Genomic DNA, 19,735 nt, shown 5'->3' with positions numbered 1-19,735 from the left:
AATACAACATATTTTGGGGGGGAAAAGTCATGACATCTGGAAATCAGTCTGTTTTATTTTTCTCTTCACTTTCTTTTCTATTTGCCCTGTGAATCAGCAGAAGTCCTGTAACAATCAAACTGGCTCCAATCCACCATCGCAGGGAGAGGGTCTCATTGAACAGAGTTACTCCCATCAAGGCCTAGAAAACAATACCAAAAATGAATCCAGAATATTATTTTTCAAGAATTAAGATTATTTCTGTATTCCATTGTAAAACTATGATCCTCCACTGAAGCCCCACCCTACCCCTAAAAGTCAAGTTTTAAACAAACTTAATTTTTTTAACTACCTAAGTTAATAATGACTAATCATGACTTTACTTCTTGAGAAGATTTTTTTCCTTTTCCCATTTTTATTACCCATTTGAGCCCCACCCTACCACCCGGGGTCATGATTTGAACAAATATGAATCTACTCTACCTTGGGATGGATTCATGTAAGTTTCTCATATTCTTACTCAGTGGTTCTTGTGAAGATGATTTTTAAAAGATGAATGCACTTGAAACTTGAATTCACTTTACCCAAGGAGACTTTGTGGCAAGTTTGGATAAAATTGATGCTGTGGTTGTTGAGAAAAGTGAAAATTTTAGAGACACACATTGACATACAGATGGATCTGCACAAAATGTAATCAGAAAAGCCTTCAGTTCAGGTAAGATAAAAAAATAGATAAATAAAGTGCCACGCCACAGCATGATACGCCTGTCAAAAAATTACAATTACACTGTATCTTAAACAGTTAAAAGTGCAGGAAAATCATGTCAACCTTGGTTTTAAGATTTCAATGATTTTTACACACCTTAAAATATTTGTTTATCCATCTCCTGTGGTGTAGGCATTAATTATAACAAATATTGCATCATTCATAGATTTCTATACTGGTTGTGTTAGACCTTGCCAAATGCCTATCATATTAAACAATATCAAATTAGTCTTCACAAGTTAATCTATATCTAATTAATTTTGAAAATAAAAGGCTGGCCACCAAATATAAACTGACCAACAGTTCTTCTGTCTAATTCCCGAAGGACTATGCTCTGAAGAAATGAAAGAGACACGCAGCTAGCCTTCCTACATTGAACACATTAATTAATCTTTAACTGGATGCTTGTCTCTTATTACTCCCAAAAGATTATTGGATCTGCACTATCTACCATAAAACATATAAAACATTAATGATTTTTTTTTTTTAGATTTAATGTCAGTCAGTTTTAAAAATGCAATTCATATGGACATGCTGATTCCATCCCACCCCCATAAAATTAGTTTTTAAGTTCATAATATTATGTAATATCAAAATAGTTTAATATGCATTATCAAATTAGTTTTAATTACCTCTCATCCAATCTAATTAAAATTAGATCTTTGATCCGCTCCAGTTTGATCGCTTTGTGTAGCGATCAAACTGGAGCGGATCAAAGATCTAATTTTAATTAGATTGCCTCTCATCGAATTCATTTTAAAACTTTGGCTAGCCAACAAGAGCTATTTTTAATCCAACAGGCTTACCCATTTGGCCCAATACTCAAGGGATATAGATAGCACCGATGCTCTTACAGCTACTCCTCACACTAAACTCATTAATTTCTCTCTCTAATTTGACATGCAATTTTCTGTTATCAAAATTCTTCTTGACCAGTGCTTGATAATTACACTCATGGGAGTGGTGGAATTTCTCTAACATATATTATATTTGTTATAGATTGCTGTCAAGTACATGTATATGCTAAAAAAAATAAGTATTTTCTTGATTTAACATTTTTCTAATAAGGATAGTGCAATAGTTTTACAATTTTTTGAATGTGTAAATGAATAGAAAAAAAGACATTTTTTTTTTTTAATTTCACTTAAATTAAAGGTCACAGTGACCTTGATATATGTCGCAACTCACCTTCTACCTAAGATGCATAAACTGGCCAAGTTTGATGATTCTAAGTCTAATAGTTTTCTAGTTCTGGACCGGACAGGATTTTTCCATATTTGGCTATAACTTTTTAATTATAGGTCAGAGCGACCTACTTTTTGTGCGCGACACACCTTCTACCTAAGATGTATCAGCTGACAAAGTTTGATAACTCTAGGCCTTATAGTATTAAAGTTATGAGCCGGACACGAGAAAAGCTAACAGACAGACGGACGGACAGACGGACACGAAGCCTATAACATTATACGTCTTAAGACGGCCTATGAAAAAATATTTAAGCAAGCAATTAAATAGAGTCAAAACTTACACTGATAAGGAAGTTGGAGGCTGTGTTTGTAACTGTTGCTTCAGCTGTTGACGAACAGAACTGGAGGGACTTGGTAAAAAGAGTCCACATCATGCCATTACAAACAAATATCAGAGCAAAAAACAAAATCCTCATCACAAGACTCAGCTGAAATGGAAAGAAAATTATGATTTTACAATGTGATTTATATCAGCAAGCTAGACAATATATGTATACAAAATAAAATAATCCAATCAACATGTGCAATATTTTTTAGTTTGAGGACCCTCTATTTTCATTCTCCTGATAGCTAGAGAATTTTTATTCAAAATAAGCAATTTGTCAATTCAGGGTCAACTTAATCAAAATACTTTATAGAAATTGATTTCTTTTTTCCATTCTACTTCCATGAACATAATTATATATAAATATATATGAAGAGAAAATAAAGAGGCAATTAAGTACATGTATTGGATTACAGTAAACCTATAATATTACAGTACTGTACCTGGTGGCAAATGCCACTCCTAATGATGATTTGACAGATGTCCATAATGATGTGGTCACTAGTGGCCAGTTTGGCTGAGACAGAACCGAGGGCTGCCATGACACCTGCACTGACCGCCAGCATCAGTCCTCGGCCATGATTCACTCCTGCCATTACTTCAGATTTAGACCTCTAGTTCGGAGTCCATGTTATAAGTAACTCCCAGATTTACCAATTGACTTGATATTCAGTCTAGAGGGGGGAAAAAGAAACTGTTACAAGTTTTTAAAATGTACCAATCAGGTAGTTTAACAGCTGAAGTATACTATTTAAAGCTTCAGATAATATATCATTACATGATTTCTGATTTCAGTATATTAATTCCAAGTGTACTTCATTCAGGATCAAAAAGAAAAAATGCCTAGATAAAGGTAAACTTTGGAATCTTGAACAACTAATAACTATGTCTCTAATACCACGAATAATGATGAACATTATACATATTTGGAAACCTAAACCACTGTATTTAAGTATGTGTATTGTGTATACAACATGTGTGGTCAATATGACCTAGTTAGTATAAATATTTATTGGGTTTTTTTTTCACAGTTTCTGAAATAGAATATCAGAATAAACATATATTTCTTGTAATTTTTATGCTCCCCGGTTGAAAAATCCCAAAATATATTGTTTTGTCCTGTCTGTCTGTTTGTCTGTTTATCTGTTTGTCTCTCTGTCTGTCTTTTGTCAACTTTAACCTAGTCCATAACTACTGAGTGAGTATAGGGCTGTGGCTTCCATATTTCAGTAGTGTATTCCTTGTGACAAGACCTTTCTTTGAATACAACCAAATTTGACCTCTTGACCTTGGAGTTTGACTTACTTTTACAAAAAAATAACACATATTTACCTTGGCCATAAATTTTGAACATTTGGAGCTAGGGCTTTCATACTTCAGAAGTGTATGCATTGTGACAAGACCTTTTGTTGGTATAAATATTTTTGACCTTTTGACCTTGACGTTAGAGTTTGATCCACTTTTTAAAACTTGAACCTTGGTCATGACATTTGAACAGACAGAACTAGGGCTTTCATATTTCAGGTGTATTCCTTGTAACAAGACAGTGACTTTCCTTTGGTACCAATACTTTTGACCTTGACCTTTGTCATGTATATGAGAGAATAACAATTCAACTCTCGCCATATATGCTGCCATACAGGGACGTCAGTGTTTCACTAACAACATCTTGTTTTAAATGTTGAAAGAGACAAGGATAAAGAAAAATTGAGAGATTTACATGAACGGATACCTGTTTATCTAACGTAAACTAAGCTAGCTATCTTGAATGCAGTCCAGGCAAGTCTTCTTGTTTGCATACCTGACCAGATATAATAATAATATCAATATCTGATTATCATATAAATATTATGTTATCATTACAATAACGGTACATGTATTAATTTAGATGGCAATTTTATTGTCCTCAGTGGTCACCCTTTCAAGTCAAGTTCTCGGAGAGTATCAAGAGAGACAATGGTTAAAAAGACACCCATCTGCCTTATTAGGAATCAAAATAACTATAAACCATAGTTACACTGGGTGACAATCAGCATGATATATAAAAAAGTTGTATTTCCAAGGAAGCAATCTTTGATTTCATGTAGGCTGACATGTTTGAGGTCCGCAGTAAATTTAAAAAAATAGTGTATTAAAAAAGAAAATAATATAATCTGTTATCATGCTTTTTAAATAATCTGATGATAATGACTGAACATGTGTTTTGTTTTATTTGTGAGATAAACTTTATTTTTCATGTATAAATAAAGAAAGGGTGGACTAATCACCAGATACATTAAACTCCTATAATTAAATACTTGATAATATTGAGATAAACACACAGACAAGTTTTAATTATAATGAATGTAAATGAGATTAATTTTTTTTATTGTCGATACAATGATTTATCCTAAGTTTTAATGTGTATTAGCCTTAATTAATAAAACTACGAATATTTTTCGTCAATTAGCGCTCTCAAAATTAAAAGCAAGGATGGCGGAGATCATCGTCAGCATTCAGGCGTATTGTAAAATACTTCTCCATGCTGTCAAACATCCACATTGTTCTGTGAATGGTGTATTACTGGCAGAAGATAGTAAATCAAAGGACCGCAAAGTTTTGAAATTTGTCGACTGTATCCCTTTATTTCATTTAACTCTCAGTCTTGCTCCCATGCTTGAAGCTGCTTTGCTGCAGGTAAATGTGAGATTTTTCGGATAAGATTCTGCTCCAGATGTGTATTATTATCATTGTTCTAAATTCTTAAAGTCATATATAGTTATTTTGACTTCGATTCATGTGTAATTCTTCCTCTAATATTGTTAAACATCAAATGTGACAGAGGAAATTCGAGTTGAGTAATACCGGTGTGCTTTCATTGGCATTTAAATGTTAATTCCATTCAAGTCAGTTTTAATAAGAAAATGTCAAAATATACAAGTGGAATAATGCATTAGTATAATTTAACTTTTGTATGTTTATGAGTGTAAATATTTTTCTTAATCATTCTAAACTTCTGTACAATTTATGTTTTTGGCCATTTCCATCTTTGAAGTGAACCTAGGTTCACTGGATCTTACTATCAATTTCAGATATCAAAAAGCTTCAGTTAAAAAAAAACAAATCAATCAAACAATCAAAGGTGAAGTTGGGTCTTATCAAGTCTGGTACAATCACTAGATTTAGCTAAGTAGCTTGATCTACCTACTTACTATATTTACCTACCTGAGGTAGCTTTATTTAGCTACCAAATCAATTTATTTCTACAAAAAAAGGCATTTTTTCTCAGGGGGTGCAGAAAATCTAATTTTGATGCAATGATCATTTTCAACTTTTTTGAAAACAATTTATGAAAAAATCACTCTTTTGATAAATTTAAAATTCCCGGATAAGGGTACAGAACCCTGGACCAAAAAGGGGTCACTTAAGCCTGTGAAGAATATACATAATGTTGTTTTATATTTCAGATTGATGCATATTGTAAAAGCAGGGGTTATGTCATCGCTGGTTACTATCAAGCCAATGAAAATCTTAGGGACAAAGAGTAAGTTTGATTTTTCCTGCACTCTCTAAGTAGAAGCTCTTATGTTGGTTTTTGACCAAGTAACCAGAGAAACATGTATATTTTCTTCTTTGATAATTTCCTACTTCTATTGTAATATACTAAATATAAAGTTGCTTGATTACAAATTGTCTGTGTCATTGCAACAAAATGGTTATTTAGATTTTGACCTTTGACCAAAATAACGTCAAGATCAAGATGTCTTTCTCATCCATTTTCAAGCTTTGTGGTATGAATGAATATGTGTTAGAAAAAAATACAATTATTGAAAAGATGATTAAAATAAGACACCTCGAGCATGTAGAGACCATGCATGGCCTTAAAGGTTGTTGTAAGAAAGAAATATTTATTGTTTCATTGGTATTATTAATAGAAATATTTAGGAAAGATATATTCTTATTTCTACCTATGTTGTTTTTGATCAGATTGAATAATGTGGCCAAAACTATAGGAAGAAGAATTCAAGAAAATTGTCCAGATTCACATATATTTATGGTAATAAAATGTTATTTGAAATATTGCATGTGTAAATATTTGTGTTCCTTATAACTCAGTTCTTTTAATTAAATCAACTTTCTAAAAGAAGAAATTCAAGACAATTACATAATTATTTATAAATATTAAAAAAAGATAACTTCAAAATTTCGAGAAATCTTTGAAAAAGCTTCATAAAGCAACACAGTTACATACTCCATTTATTTAACTTTAGAATGATTATGATGATAATGAAAAAATAAAAAGATCAGAATATTATGTTCTTTGTTATTTCATAATTTTAACCTTAAAGGAAGTCTGTTGTATACATGCAGGTTGATAATGAAAGACTACATCCAGAATCTGTCTCAGAGTTGTACAGAATTTATTCACCAAAGGAAAATTCATGGAAACAAGAAGAAAAGTAAGACACATACTGATTTTGATCCATACATGAAATACTTGTCCCATATTTTATGTTTAAGTCATCAGGGCTCTCACACCCATTTTTGGTACTGGGGCCGGGGCCATTGAAATTGGGAAAAAAGCGACGTTTTTATAAAAATTGGGAAATTTTTACCAGTCATAATTTAAACTTACATCATTGTCTTGCTCTTAGTAGAAATATTTTTTCTACACTGACAACAGTACTGCAGGGATTAAACTTAACTTTTTGACCACTGTAGTAAATATCAGCAGATTTATTTTTACTATCAAATTGTAATTTTGAACTTTTCCTAGCATTTTTTAGCTCTACTGGTCAGAGACCAGAAGAGCTTATGCGATAGTAAGGTGTCCGTCGTCCGTCCGTCTGTCTGTCTGTCTAGCTGTCTGTCTGTCCGTCTGTCTGTAAACAATTTTTCAAAACGCTACTCCTCCTACAGTTTTGGTCTGATTTCAATATTACTTGGCACACAAGTAGACTACACTAAGATACATAAAATAGTGCATCGGTTTTTGATTTCGATGAACGGTGTTGCCATGGTTACTAAAAATAGAATTTTCTTTGAAATTCCTTTAAAACACTACTCCTCCTACAGTTTTGATTTTTTTTTTTTTTTTTTTTTTTTTTTTTTTTTTTTTTTTTTTTATTTATTTACAGATTCTAATACATACTTATACAATACAAATATACATTTTCTGTAAATTTTTTATAAGAGAGAGAGAGAGAGAGTAGAGCAAGAGAGAGAGGAGGGCGAGAAGGGATAGTAAGAAAAAAATTACAAAAACAGATTCTTCCAGGGTTTCCAGGCTTCGTCAAAAGTCAACTGATTATTGTTTTTATATGCAATATACTTGTTTATTTCATACATATATTTGATGGAGGATATCAGTCCATTCAAGGAGAGGTATTTACCACTAAATCTCATTCTGTAGATAAAATATTTAATCTGAAGAGCAATGAGATATTTTATTTTGTCTAATTTTGCAAAAGATCCCAATATGAATTCTTTTTTCAAATATACAACATTAATATGAATCTTTCTAAAACAATAACTATCAAAACTATTCAATAAGTCTTGTACTACTTCACATTCCCAGAAGATGTGTTCAATAGTTTCTGTCTCAGTTTCACAAAAAGAACACTTGTATGAATCTATTTTCTTAATTTTATGTAAAAAGGAATTTGTTGCTAATATTTTATGATTAATGCGGAACTGAAACCACTGAAGTTTTGTATCTTTTGTGAGCTTAAAAGGAAATGAAAAAACTTTTTCCCATTCACTATCATTCAAGTTAAAAATTCTATTCCAGCTAGTCTGACCTAAAGGCTTGATATCATTGCTTTTCAAAATTTCATATAAATTTCTTGATTTCTTCGCATTTAATAAACGGAATGTTTTTTGTGTAATATATGGCATATACACAGTTGGCATAGAAATTATATTTTTGGTTTTCATCCATTCTCTGATAGCAGCTATAAGTCCATTGTACTCAAGAAAGTTTGTATGGATTCCATATTTCAATTTAAACATATTAATGTCCATAAAGGAACCGTCCTCTCTTAAGAGATCACTTACGAAAAATACATTATTTTCAAACCATTTCTTATAAAAAATTGTTTTCTTGCCAATCAGTATATTTTTATTAAAAAATAGTGGTTCCATAGAGGCACTTGCTTCTGGTTCTGGTAATTTTTTAGAAAAAAATAGCCAGGCTTCTAAAACATTTTTCCAAAACATATTTTTTACATCTTTAATTTTCTTGAGAATGTATTCTTCTCCACAAAAAACTGTTTTTTTTAAATCTAAAGTTAGATATGAATATTTACCTTGCAGTATGACATTTTTCATCCATACAAGTTTCAGAGACATAATAAACTCTTTAATACTAATCATCTTGAAACCGCCATCTTTAAGATCTTTAATACAAACTCCTTTTTTTAGTCTAAAAGCATTACTCCCCATTACAAAAGAATAAAAGGTGTTTTCTAAATCTTTTATATATAAATCAGTGGGATTTGGAAGGGAGGCAAAAATATGATTCAATGTTGGCAATAAAAGTGTTTTCAAAACTATTAATCGTCCTAGTGGTGTGAGATTCCTATGTTTCCAATGTCTTATCATTTTCTTTATGTTTTCTAACTTTGAACTGAGATTCCTCGAAAGTATCTTCTGCAAATCTATATCAAATTCAATACCAAGTAACCTAAAGTTTTTCTTTCCCCACTCAAGAGATTGATTTTTACATAAAACCTCATCACTACCTTTTTTGCTACCTATCCATATTACTTGTGTTTTATCGTAATTTATATGTAAGCCGGACATTTTTGCAAAATCTCTAAGGGTACCTAAACTTGATTGTAAAGATTTCTCACTGCCATCTAATATAAGAGAAGTGTCATCAGCGAGCATCGAGATTTTCTTTTCCCCATCAATAAAATATATACCTTTGATGTCTTTGTTATTTCTTATCTTAATAGCAAGGATTTCAGCACATATCAAGAATAAGTATGGGGATAGTGGGTCTCCCTGTCGACACCCTCGATGCAAAGAGAATGTTTCAGATAAATTTCCTCCCTGATTTACTGTTGATGTAATGTTTGAATAAAATAAACTGACCCATTTCCTCATAGACTTTCCAAAATTAAAGAATTTAAGTGATTTTTGAATAAAAGCCCAAGAGACAGAATCAAATGCTTTTTCAAAGTCAACAAGAAGAAGAAGACCTGGTATTTTTTCTTCTTCTGTGTATTGCATAATGTCATAGATTAGTCTAATGTTTTCAGCTGTATGCCTGCCCTGTATAAAGCCTGTTTGATCAGGATGTATAATTTTATCTAGAAACCTTCTAATTCTATTTGCTATTGAACCAGATGCAATTTTATAAACTGTGTTTAAAAGAGAGATAGGTCTCCAATTTTTTAACAAGTGTTTAGGTTTGTCACCCTTCGGTAAGCAGGTAATGATTCCATGTCTCTGAGTTACACTTAAGATATCATGATCATATGCATAATTAATTGATCGGACAACAAAAACGCCTATAAATTTCCAAAAGACCTTAAAAAATTCTGAGGTAAAGCCATCTGAGCCAGGTGATTTATTTGATTTCATCCTAAAAAGTGTTTCCCCTGCCTCCTTCATTGTAATTTGACCTTCTAATGACCCTGACTCTTCATTGGAAAGCTTTTCAATATCTGAAAAATTCATTTCCTCCTGAAGGTTAACATTTTCAATGACATCATCTACATTTCTATATAAATTTTCATAATATTGTTTGGTTGTTTTTAAGATATCTGACTGATTATAAACTGTCTCTCCATTTTCTAATTTAATTTTTGGAATAATTTTACTTATGAAATTTCTTGACTCGAGATTACAGAAATATTTTGTCGGTTTCTCCCCTTCTTCTATCCATCTTGCCCTTGACCTTATATATACACCAGCCATTTTTTCTTTTCTAATATCTTCCAACTCTTTCTTTTTTTCTTCAAGAGTTTCATTATTGCTTGTAGACCCCTGTGCCAATTCCTCCAGGGAACTTATTTCTTTTATAAGTTTTTCTTCTTTAAAAATTCTGGATTTTTTTTTAAAAGACGAATATGAAATACATTTCCCTCTAATTTCCATAAGAAGTGTTTCTAAAAATAACTGGTCATTGACTAAAAATGCAATATTTTCATCTTCAATAGATTGCAAGTTATCTATATTGTATACTGGAACTGCATACTGCTCTTTAACCCTTTGTATCACCCCCTTAATTGAGTTTAAAAATTCTTCATCATATAAAAGAGAATTATTAAATTTCCATAATCCTTTGCCTTTCTTAAAATCATTGAACTTTAAACATAAAGTAATAATCGAGTGGTCGGACCTGTAGCTAGGTTCTATAGAACTTGTTGTAACACTTGACAGTAAGTTCTCCGATACAAGAAAAAAATCTAATCTACTTTGCTTAATGGGACTTTTTTTTCTCCAAGTATATCTCAAAGCATCTGGATTATTTTGTCTATAAATATCAACTAAGTTGTTATCTTCCATAAGCTCTATAACCCTCTGTCTTGCATTAGGGTTATTTATATGTTTATAATTATAGTAGTCTAATTCAGGATTTAAAACAAGGTTAAAGTCACCACATAATATAACATTTTCACAATTAAAATCATTAATGTACTCATGTAATCTTTCATAAAAATCAGGGTTATCATTGTTTGGTCCATATATACAACATAAGAGAAACCTTTTTTCATCAGCAGTAAAATCTAAAAGAAGAAAATTACCATCCACGTCTCCTTTTTCCTTAGACATTTTAACCTCAAAATTATTATTGAATAGAATTGCTATACCTCTTGCATTTGATGAAAAAGAACTAAAGTAACAGTCAAAACCCCACATGCTTCTGATTTCATTTTCTATTTCAGTTGTAAAATGAGTGTCCTGAAGGCAGTAAATATTATAATTCATTCCTCTAAGATAATTAAAAACATCTCTTCGTTTGCTGATATCCCCCAATCCTTGACAATTAGCTGATAATATTTTCAAAGACATGATGGATAATTAAGAAATTTACCTCTGACGGAACCTGGAGCTTCTGTACGAATCTTGAATAAACACAGAATTGAGTTGTAAAGAGAAAGATAGAGTAGAAAGGAAAGAAGTAGCAGAACAGGAAAAAGTTTGTAAAAAGCATTCAAACAGTTCAAAAATTGGCTAGCTCGAAAATTGTCAATGGGCCATATTCGCGTACAGGCAAGAAAGTCACAACCGGAATTTAATATTTTAAAGTAATAGCAAAAACTTCGACGTCAATGGACCTCAAAGTTCCGGAATAATCACATGGATGGAAATTAAAATTCCGGGTTGTCTAAATAACACTTTACACTATTTGATTTTTTCATCAAGATTGTCCAACAAGTCAAACTTCATTCGTTTATCGTTCACCAGTCCATAAACACTTCCATTAAAGTACCACGCATTGTCTATTTTTGGGTGGTCTTTTAATCGGTTTATGAGGATCCCATTCAGTCTCGTCACATCGTCTGTCAGCCAGATCTTCCCATCTGTATTCTTTTTAATATCTGACCTCTTGCGCATTATATTCGCTTTTGCTACGTTGTTCTTTAATTTCACCAGGATTGGCCTTGGTCCGTCTGCTTTTCCCGGAATTCTGTGAATTGCTATGATGTCCTTCTCCTGAATTCCAACCCCGCACCCATTAAGTAGCACATTCTGAACCACTTCTTCGACATCCTCTTTTTCTTCCTGAGGAACACCATTGATCTTAAAAGTATTTTTCCTCGAATATTGTTCATTACGATTAGCGGTCAGATATGCCTCCCGAGCGAGTTGTTTTGTGTCATTCAAGTCTGCCTCTAGGTCTTTAACTTTCTCACTTAATCTATCTATCGTCTCGCTTTGTTCTTCTAATACCTTCTTCAAACTTTCTGTATTTTCTTTTAATGTTTCACTGAATTCCTTCATTTTATCATCTAAGATTTGAGAAACAACGTTTTTCACAATGTTTTCAACAGCCTTTTCGAGATCTTTTTTCGTGATAATATCAGATTTCAAACGTCTGATCTCATCCATTAAGGACTTGTTTGTCTCCTTATTCTGGGGACTCGATTCTGATTTAGAACTTAGTCTAGTTGATCTCTCAGACATTGTCACAGAATTTTCAAGAATACGATTGACACAATACACTAAGATCAAAAGTCTATTAATAGTAACACAACAACACAGACCCGTAAGCGCTACTCACGAGAACTCAGGTTGAAGACAAAATCCGTAATAATCCGTTCTTCACACTTTTTCAAAACTCTTTTTTTAATTCTCCTGGATCAGATGCTGATGGACAACTTATATTTTGTCTATATATGTTGAATAAATATGAAATTCTGCACCTTTTCGACCCACGACAGCGGAGCTGAGCTCTATGCGTCTTTCACTACCGGCGCCATTTTTAAAAATAGTGCATCGGTTTTTGATTTCGATAAACAGTGTTGCCATGGTTACTAAAAATAGAATTTTCTTTGAAATTCCTTTAAAACGCTAGTCATCCTACAGTTTTAGTCTGATGGCAATTGCTTCTTTTCTCATCCTTTGTTATAAGTACAAACCAGTAGAGCTACAGTCTCGACAGAGACTTCTGGTTCTCCTTATAGTGATTCATATTATCTATTAAAAAAAATAATAATAATTAACCTCTTAGAAGCATTTAGGCAGTTTCATTACAGATGAAATCTGAACAGATAATATAGTAAATCAGTTGTTTAAATAAAAAAAATCATCTTTTATAAATTTAAAATTAAATCATTTAATACACTGGGGATATATTTTTTGGAAAATTACATAACTTTCTTACTCAAGTTGTTTTAGAGATCGTAAATAATTTAATGGAATGTCTAACGTTACAATGTATCTGATTGTATTTACCAAGGAGTGGAGGAAATTCGGATTTAAAAAAACGATCGTTTTTGGAAGTAAATTATAAGACAGGTAGCGCTGCAAAATGGATAAGATTATGGGGATTTATAAACTGTAGGAGCATGGTACCTATTTTTTTTTAATTGTTAGGGAATCTAATAGCAAAATAGTGAATAAAATACCTGTAGGCCTAGTGCTTCTCATTCAGTCTTGGTAATCTGAATTTTTTACAAGACCTTTTTTTCTCACAAAAGGTGGCGAACACAGGTCGCTTTTAACTCGCAATTTTTTATTTTAATTCTCATTCAAAGAGTATTTTCCATTAATTTCGAGCCCTGACATCATAGATCTTCACATTCTTCGACATGTTGTGATGACTACTTTACTACAGACGACTTTCGTTTTCATACTAAACTGGTTCCAGCATATAAACAAACTACCAGTGCATAACACGAACGTCTTTCCTTCATATCTTAACAGTGCTTTTACGACTGTCAAAGATATGCTTTTTTGTTACAGTAATGAATTTGAAGCAATCATAAATTGGGAATTTTTACCCTTAAATTTGGGAAAAAAGGTACCTTTTTCACGTTGGGAATGGGGCCGAATATCGGCCCCAATTATAGAGAATCGAGAGCCCTGGTCATTTACTTTAGCTGAATTGATTTTGGTTAAATCGACAACATTGCTTATATTCAAATCCTTCTTTTAAACTAATTTAATAAAAATTAATCTTTGAACCAGATTGGTTTCAATTATAATTAAAGGCAAATTAAGAATTTTAAATTTTGATCAGCCAGTTTTCCAGTTCATTTCCAAATTCAGAACTCTTGTCAATTTTACATAGAGTATTAGGGCTCAATAAGTATATGACATTAAGAATAATTATTGATGATTCATGTTTTGATAATGAACAGTTTTTATGTTGTTTTTTTAGCTCACCTGAGCTGAAAGCTCAAGTGAGCTTTTCTGATCACATTTTGTCCGGCGTCCGTCTGTCTGTCCAGCTGTCTGTCTGTCTGTAAACTTTTCACATTTTCGACTTCTTCTCAAGAACCGCTGGGCCAATTTCAACCAAACTTGCCACAAAGTATCCTTGGGTGAAGGGGATTCAGGTTTGTTCAAATGAAGGGCCATGCCCTCATTCAAGGGGAGATAATTGGGAATTAATGAAAATTTGGTGGCATATTTTAAAAATCTTCTTCTCAAGAACCACTGTGCCAGGAAAGATGAAACTTATGGGGAAACATCCTCAGGTAGTGTAGATTCAAGTTTGTTCAAATCATGACCCCCGGGGGTAGGGCGGGGCCAAAATGGCCGACCAAAGTTTTACATAGAAATATATAGGAAAATTCTTTAAAAATCTTCTTCTCAAGAATGACAAAGCCATAATTCATCATATTTATATGGAAGCATGCTCAGGTAGTGTAGATTCAAGTTTGTTCAAATCATGACCCCCAGGGGTAGGGCGGGGCCAAAATGTCCGACCAAAGTTTTACATAGAAATATATAGGAAAATTCTTTAAAAATCTTCTTCTTAAGAATGACAAAGCCATAATTCATCATATTTATATGGAAGCATGCTCAGGTAGTGTAGATTCAGGTTTGTTCATATCATGACCCCCGGAGGTAGGGCGGGGCCAAAATGGCCGACCAAATTTTACATAGAAATATATAGGAAAATTCTTTAAAAATCTTCTTCTTAAGAATGACAAAGCCATAATTCATCATATTTATGTGGAAGCATGCTCAGGTAGTGTAGATTCAGGTTTGTTCATATCATGACCCCCGGAGGTAGGGCGGGGACAAAATGGCCGACCAAATTTTACATAGAAATATATAGGAAAATTCTTTAAAAATCTTCTTCTTAAGAATGACAAAGCCATAATTCATCATATTTATATGGAAGCATGCTCAGGTAGTGTAGATTCAAGTTTGTTCAAATCATGACCCCCGGGGGTAGGGCAGGGCCAAAATGGCCGACCAAAGTTTTACATAGAAATATATAGGAAAATTCTTTTAAAATTTTCTTTTCAAGAATGACAAAGCCATAATTCATCATATTTATATGGAAGCATGCTCAGGTATTGTAGATTCAAGTTTGTTCAAATCATGACCCCCGGGGGTAGGGCGGGGCCAAAATGGCCGACCAAAGTTTTACATAGAAATATATAGGAAAATTCTTTAAAAATCTTCTTCCTAAGAATGACAAAGCCATAATTCATCATATTTATTTGGAAGCATGCTCAGGTAGTGTAGATTCAAGTTTGTTCAAATCATGACCCCCGGGGGTAGGGCGGGGCTAAAATGGCCGACCAAAGTTTTACATAGAAATATATAGGAAAATTATTTTAAAATCTTCTTCTCAAGAATGACAAAGCCATTATTCATCATATTTATATGGAAGCATGCTCAGGTATTGTAGATTCAAGTTTGTTTAAATCATGACCCCCAGGGGTAGGGCAGGGCCAAAATGGCCGATCAAAGTTTTTAAAGATATATATAGGAAAATCATTAAAATGCATTTTCTAAAAAATAACAAATCCATGATTGGTCATGGGACTACTTTTTGATTTAAACTTTACAATAAAAAGCCATTTTCTACTTTTTCCAACCCTTAGTGCTCAGGTGAGCGATGTGGCCCATGGGCCTCTTGTTCTGGAATATATTTTTGATTTAAAACAAAAAAAGAAAGAAAATCATCAAAATTTTTCTTTATTCAATTCCTTGCATTATGTGATCTAGGTATATCCCAATAGCATAAATATAGGGTGAAATGAAAACTAATTATAAGATTTTTTTCCCCAGTAAAGAGACAGTGACGGAGGAAACATTACGGACGGCAGCCATGTTGTTGTCATCTCAATCGTTTAGGGAAGTTGATGTGGTGGACTTTGATAATCATTTCAACGACATCACTCAGGACTGGCGGAACCTCCAGATAAACCAAATGTTAGAGAAGTGTACTTGATGACTGTGGCAATTAGCCTTTCTGTTACAGAACACAAGAAATGATACCAAATGTGGACCTGCTCATAGCTATGATGGTGCAAGACTCCGTGCCAGGTTTCGGTGGAAAATGGAGAAACTTGGTGAATTTGATTACGGATTAAAATTAACGATTATATTATGTGTTTTTTAATTAATAAGTAAAAGTGTTGTGGTGTAATAACCATCAAAATTGACCTTTATGTAGAATTTTTTTTTTACAACTATAAGTGGTTGTAAAAAGAAACCCCCTTCTCTGTATATCTGTATCCTTGTCAGATGATGAAATGAACAAATGCAGACCAAAGTTGCCATTCAATCATGTAAAGTACATCTTTAGTTTATTATATGCAGGGCATTTTAGAACTTCAGGTGCTGAAATCATGATTTTGTGTATATTCAAATGAAAGTGTAACTGTAAGCATTTTCCCTATGGTTAGCATTAAAGAAAAGTGAAAGAAAAGAAACAAACTCATAATCTTAAAAAATCCATTTCAGCTTTCTAGCGGTGCTTTCACTGAATTAGATTCCTTCACCCACCTATGAGGAGTATTGTGTTATATTGCTGAATAGCGTTTAAATCAAATACACATTGATTGTGAAAAATCAATCCCCAATCCCCAAAACAGTGAAAATCTCTGATCCGCCTACAAGATTTATTTTCTTTGTATAATTAAATCATAACCATTTGCAACTTGACATAAGTAATAGATTTGTTGAATGTGAACAATTTCTCATATCCAAAGCATCACTTGTAAAAATGTTTCATGAAAACTATTGTAGGTAAATTTAGAACTAAGAATTGCCTGAGTGTGTTTGTAAGAGCAAATATTTTGCTCCATTTAATAAAAATGGTGTTATTTTTTCTTAATACATTTTCCATACCTCTGTACACAGGGCTTTTGTAATTTTAGTTCATGTACAAGTACTTATGTATTAGAATTTTGACCTGATTTAATATTTATTTTACCAATTTTCACGCCCCAACTACCTAAAGATTTGCCACTCAAAACGCTGAATTTTATTCAGCCCTGCATATTTTATACATCTTAAAGATATAATATTTAGAATACCTATCTTTTCCACTTCTTTGGATCCACAAATTGTACATACATGTACAATATTGAAGTCTATCAAGTCTTCATCTGATTTATCACAAAACATTACCTAATCATGTTGCTGACTGTTTTCACAGTGTTTTGTCCATCATCTCTTGTTAATCCTCATCTCTCACATAATGTGTATATGCAGCTTGTGAGAATAAATTGAACAAGTTAATAGAAAAAGCATGAATCAAGTAATAAAATAGATAATTCAATGTCCTGTTAATAAATGTTGGCATTAAAAAAATCTGTTCAGAGTGAAAGGTTGATAATTATGGTAGCCTAAATTTTGATGGATAGTATTGTGTTTTTACCTCATTGCTTTTGTGAATCATGTCAATGCTTTATAGGGTCTGATTTATATTATATGTACCACTGCCCTGTTATAAAGAACCTAGTCAGTATCTCTCTGCTCTTATTTCCCAGTTAGAAGAAATAAATGTTTGTAACTCAGGAGGCATGTGTAAATCTGTCTTTTTTTCATATTTTAAAAATATTTTGATGTTTAAGTACTTATTAGTTTAAAAATGTTACGATAATTTTGAAATATATGTATACATTATATGTTCTCTGCATAGTGACCATATTGTATGCCCCTTGTATGGCCAGAGTGAAAAAGGTGCATTGCAGTAGTCAATACACCCAAATGACCTAATGTATGAACATTTATTACTATTATGAACATGTGCGACTGCGAATAGAATATATGTAGCTACAAATTATTTATTTACAACACTAAGCATGTCCAACATTCCTAGTTATAAAAATAATGTAGTACGAAGCAATTACATGTATGTATTATATTCTTTGTCACTGTCTTTAAATACACTGTAGATTTTCATTTTTGTATGTGAACTAGTATGTCCTAAATTTAAGGTTTGCATAGGGAAAGGGGGGATATATGAGTAAGAAATATTCTTGAATATACATGTACATTTCAAGATCTATGAAAATGTATGTTTATTAAAATTTGAGAATGAAAAAAGTACTTTGAACACATTAACTATGATTATGCAGAGAAATTAAATAATTAAAATATATACACTATAAGCTTTCAGTTGTATCTTGCATTTCAAGGAGGAAATGAATTTTCAAATTCTAGTTTGCTGAGGATGTATGTATGTATGTATATAGCATACAAGCTGCAATAATGTAGCCCTCTCCCTTTTTAGCTCACCTGAGCTGAAAGTACAAGTGAGCTTTTCTGATCACAAGTTCTGGACCACTTTAAACCAAACTTGGTACAAAGCATCTTTGGGTGACGGGGGGAGGGGGGTTGTATTGTTAAAAATGGGGCCAAGTAGTGTAGATTCTAAATTGTTCAAAACATAGGGGGCTACAATAGGGAATCCAATTTTTACATTGAAATATATGTAGATTCCAATTTGTTCAAATCAGGACCCCATGAGGGTAGTGCGGGTCACTAAGTATTACAAAGGGGGAAATCTGTCAAAGAACTACTCAGGTGAGCGATGTGGCCCATGAACCTCTTTTAATGGGGGTGGAGAAAACATCTGATTAAAAAAAATGAGAGAGAGAGAGCTACATTTTTGTAGATAGAATACCATCATAGGCACTCAACGATGGATTTTTACAAAATATACAAAAATATAACCCTGTACCTGTGAATCATTAGTATTATTTAACAAGAAAACGTAAAATGTCAGGTGCCTTTGTTCGATACAAATAATTAAGAAAATTTGGTCACTATTTTTCGCAATCAGATCTTTAGTTATTAATAACCCGTAATTATACTACTGTATGTGCTAAATGTTAGTTGTATTTATAACATATAGCTGCAGAACTGTAGCTCTCCGAAAAAAGATATTGACAGACCGGAGAGCTACAGTGCCACCAATTGAAAGAACTGTTCTTGTGCACAGAAAGTTGCGCTTGATTCTGGATTATAATTCTTTCTTTTTACCTCAATTGCAAAAAAGCTAGATTTTAAAAATAATTCCCTACTCCTTTAATCAAATACTCTCGTAGTTAAAATCTCCACGAGGCACGGTGGACTAAATTATCTTGCAAACCAAAATGGCGGTAGAAATAGACGAAATTTTCGATGATCTCAATTTCAGGGCCAGGACTGGGGGGCTATTAACAACAATTATAAGGAATTTTTTTGTTGAGGAAACAGTGAAAGAATATGCTAGGAACAAACGGTTAGTAATACCGGTATTTTGAGATGACAGTTTTAAGTATATGGAGAAATGAACTGAGAAACAGCACACTTTTTTTTGCTCAATAAACTTTATACAAGTTTTTTTTAGTGGGTGATACTGTAGCTCTCCAGTATGTAAAAATATATTTTTTCGGAGAGCTGCAGTTCTTCGGCTATTTATAACTCAACTGAAAGCTCAAGTGAGATTTTTGTTCACCAGATGGCCAATGTCTGTTCATCTACTCTCCATCCATTCTCTAAAGATTTATATTTTCATTTTTT

The 19,735-nt window shown here is 32.6% G+C and overlaps 2 protein-coding genes across 4 annotated transcripts; one reads left to right on the top strand and one right to left on the bottom strand.

Annotated features, from left to right (window-relative positions):
- Window positions 1-14: 14 nt before the first annotated feature.
- On the bottom strand, window positions 15-4,419 carry LOC134273615 (transmembrane protein 42-like). 3 transcript variants are annotated; one of them, XM_062755801.1, is made up of 5 exons: window positions 4,335-4,352; window positions 4,050-4,118; window positions 2,761-2,991; window positions 2,274-2,420; window positions 15-181 (listed from the first exon to the last, which is right to left on the bottom strand). In XM_062755801.1, exons 3-5 carry the CDS (start codon window positions 2,911-2,913, stop codon window positions 44-46), a joined length of 438 nt encoding a protein of 145 aa, XP_062611785.1. In that variant the 5' UTR covers window positions 2,914-2,991; window positions 4,050-4,118; window positions 4,335-4,352; the 3' UTR covers window positions 15-43. The 3 variants fall into 3 exon arrangements, with proteins under 3 accessions (XP_062611785.1, XP_062611784.1, XP_062611783.1); XM_062755800.1 differs by lacking the exon at window positions 4,050-4,118 and having other exon boundaries at window positions 4,335-4,419; XM_062755799.1 differs by lacking the exon at window positions 4,050-4,118 and having other exon boundaries at window positions 4,181-4,381.
- Window positions 4,420-4,757: 338 nt separating this feature from the next.
- LOC134273617 (ER membrane protein complex subunit 8-like) lies at window positions 4,758-18,328 on the top strand. The gene is made up of 5 exons (XM_062755803.1): window positions 4,758-4,993; window positions 5,764-5,840; window positions 6,284-6,353; window positions 6,668-6,756; window positions 16,007-18,328. The coding sequence occupies exons 1-5, from the start codon at window positions 4,790-4,792 to the stop codon at window positions 16,167-16,169; spliced, it is 603 nt and encodes a 200-aa protein (XP_062611787.1). The 5' UTR covers window positions 4,758-4,789; the 3' UTR covers window positions 16,170-18,328.
- Window positions 18,329-19,735: the final 1,407 nt, after the last annotated feature.

This window comes from Saccostrea cucullata, unplaced genomic scaffold (assembly GCF_032062105.1).
Source record: "Saccostrea cucullata isolate Sc308-1 unplaced genomic scaffold, CSIRO_AGI_Scuc_v1 ctg8071, whole genome shotgun sequence".
In the NCBI taxonomy this organism is placed as follows: Eukaryota; Metazoa; Mollusca; class Bivalvia; order Ostreida; family Ostreidae; genus Saccostrea; species Saccostrea cuccullata.
Note: the sequence above shows the minus strand (reverse complement) of the source record. Positions and strands in the feature narration are given on the sequence as shown.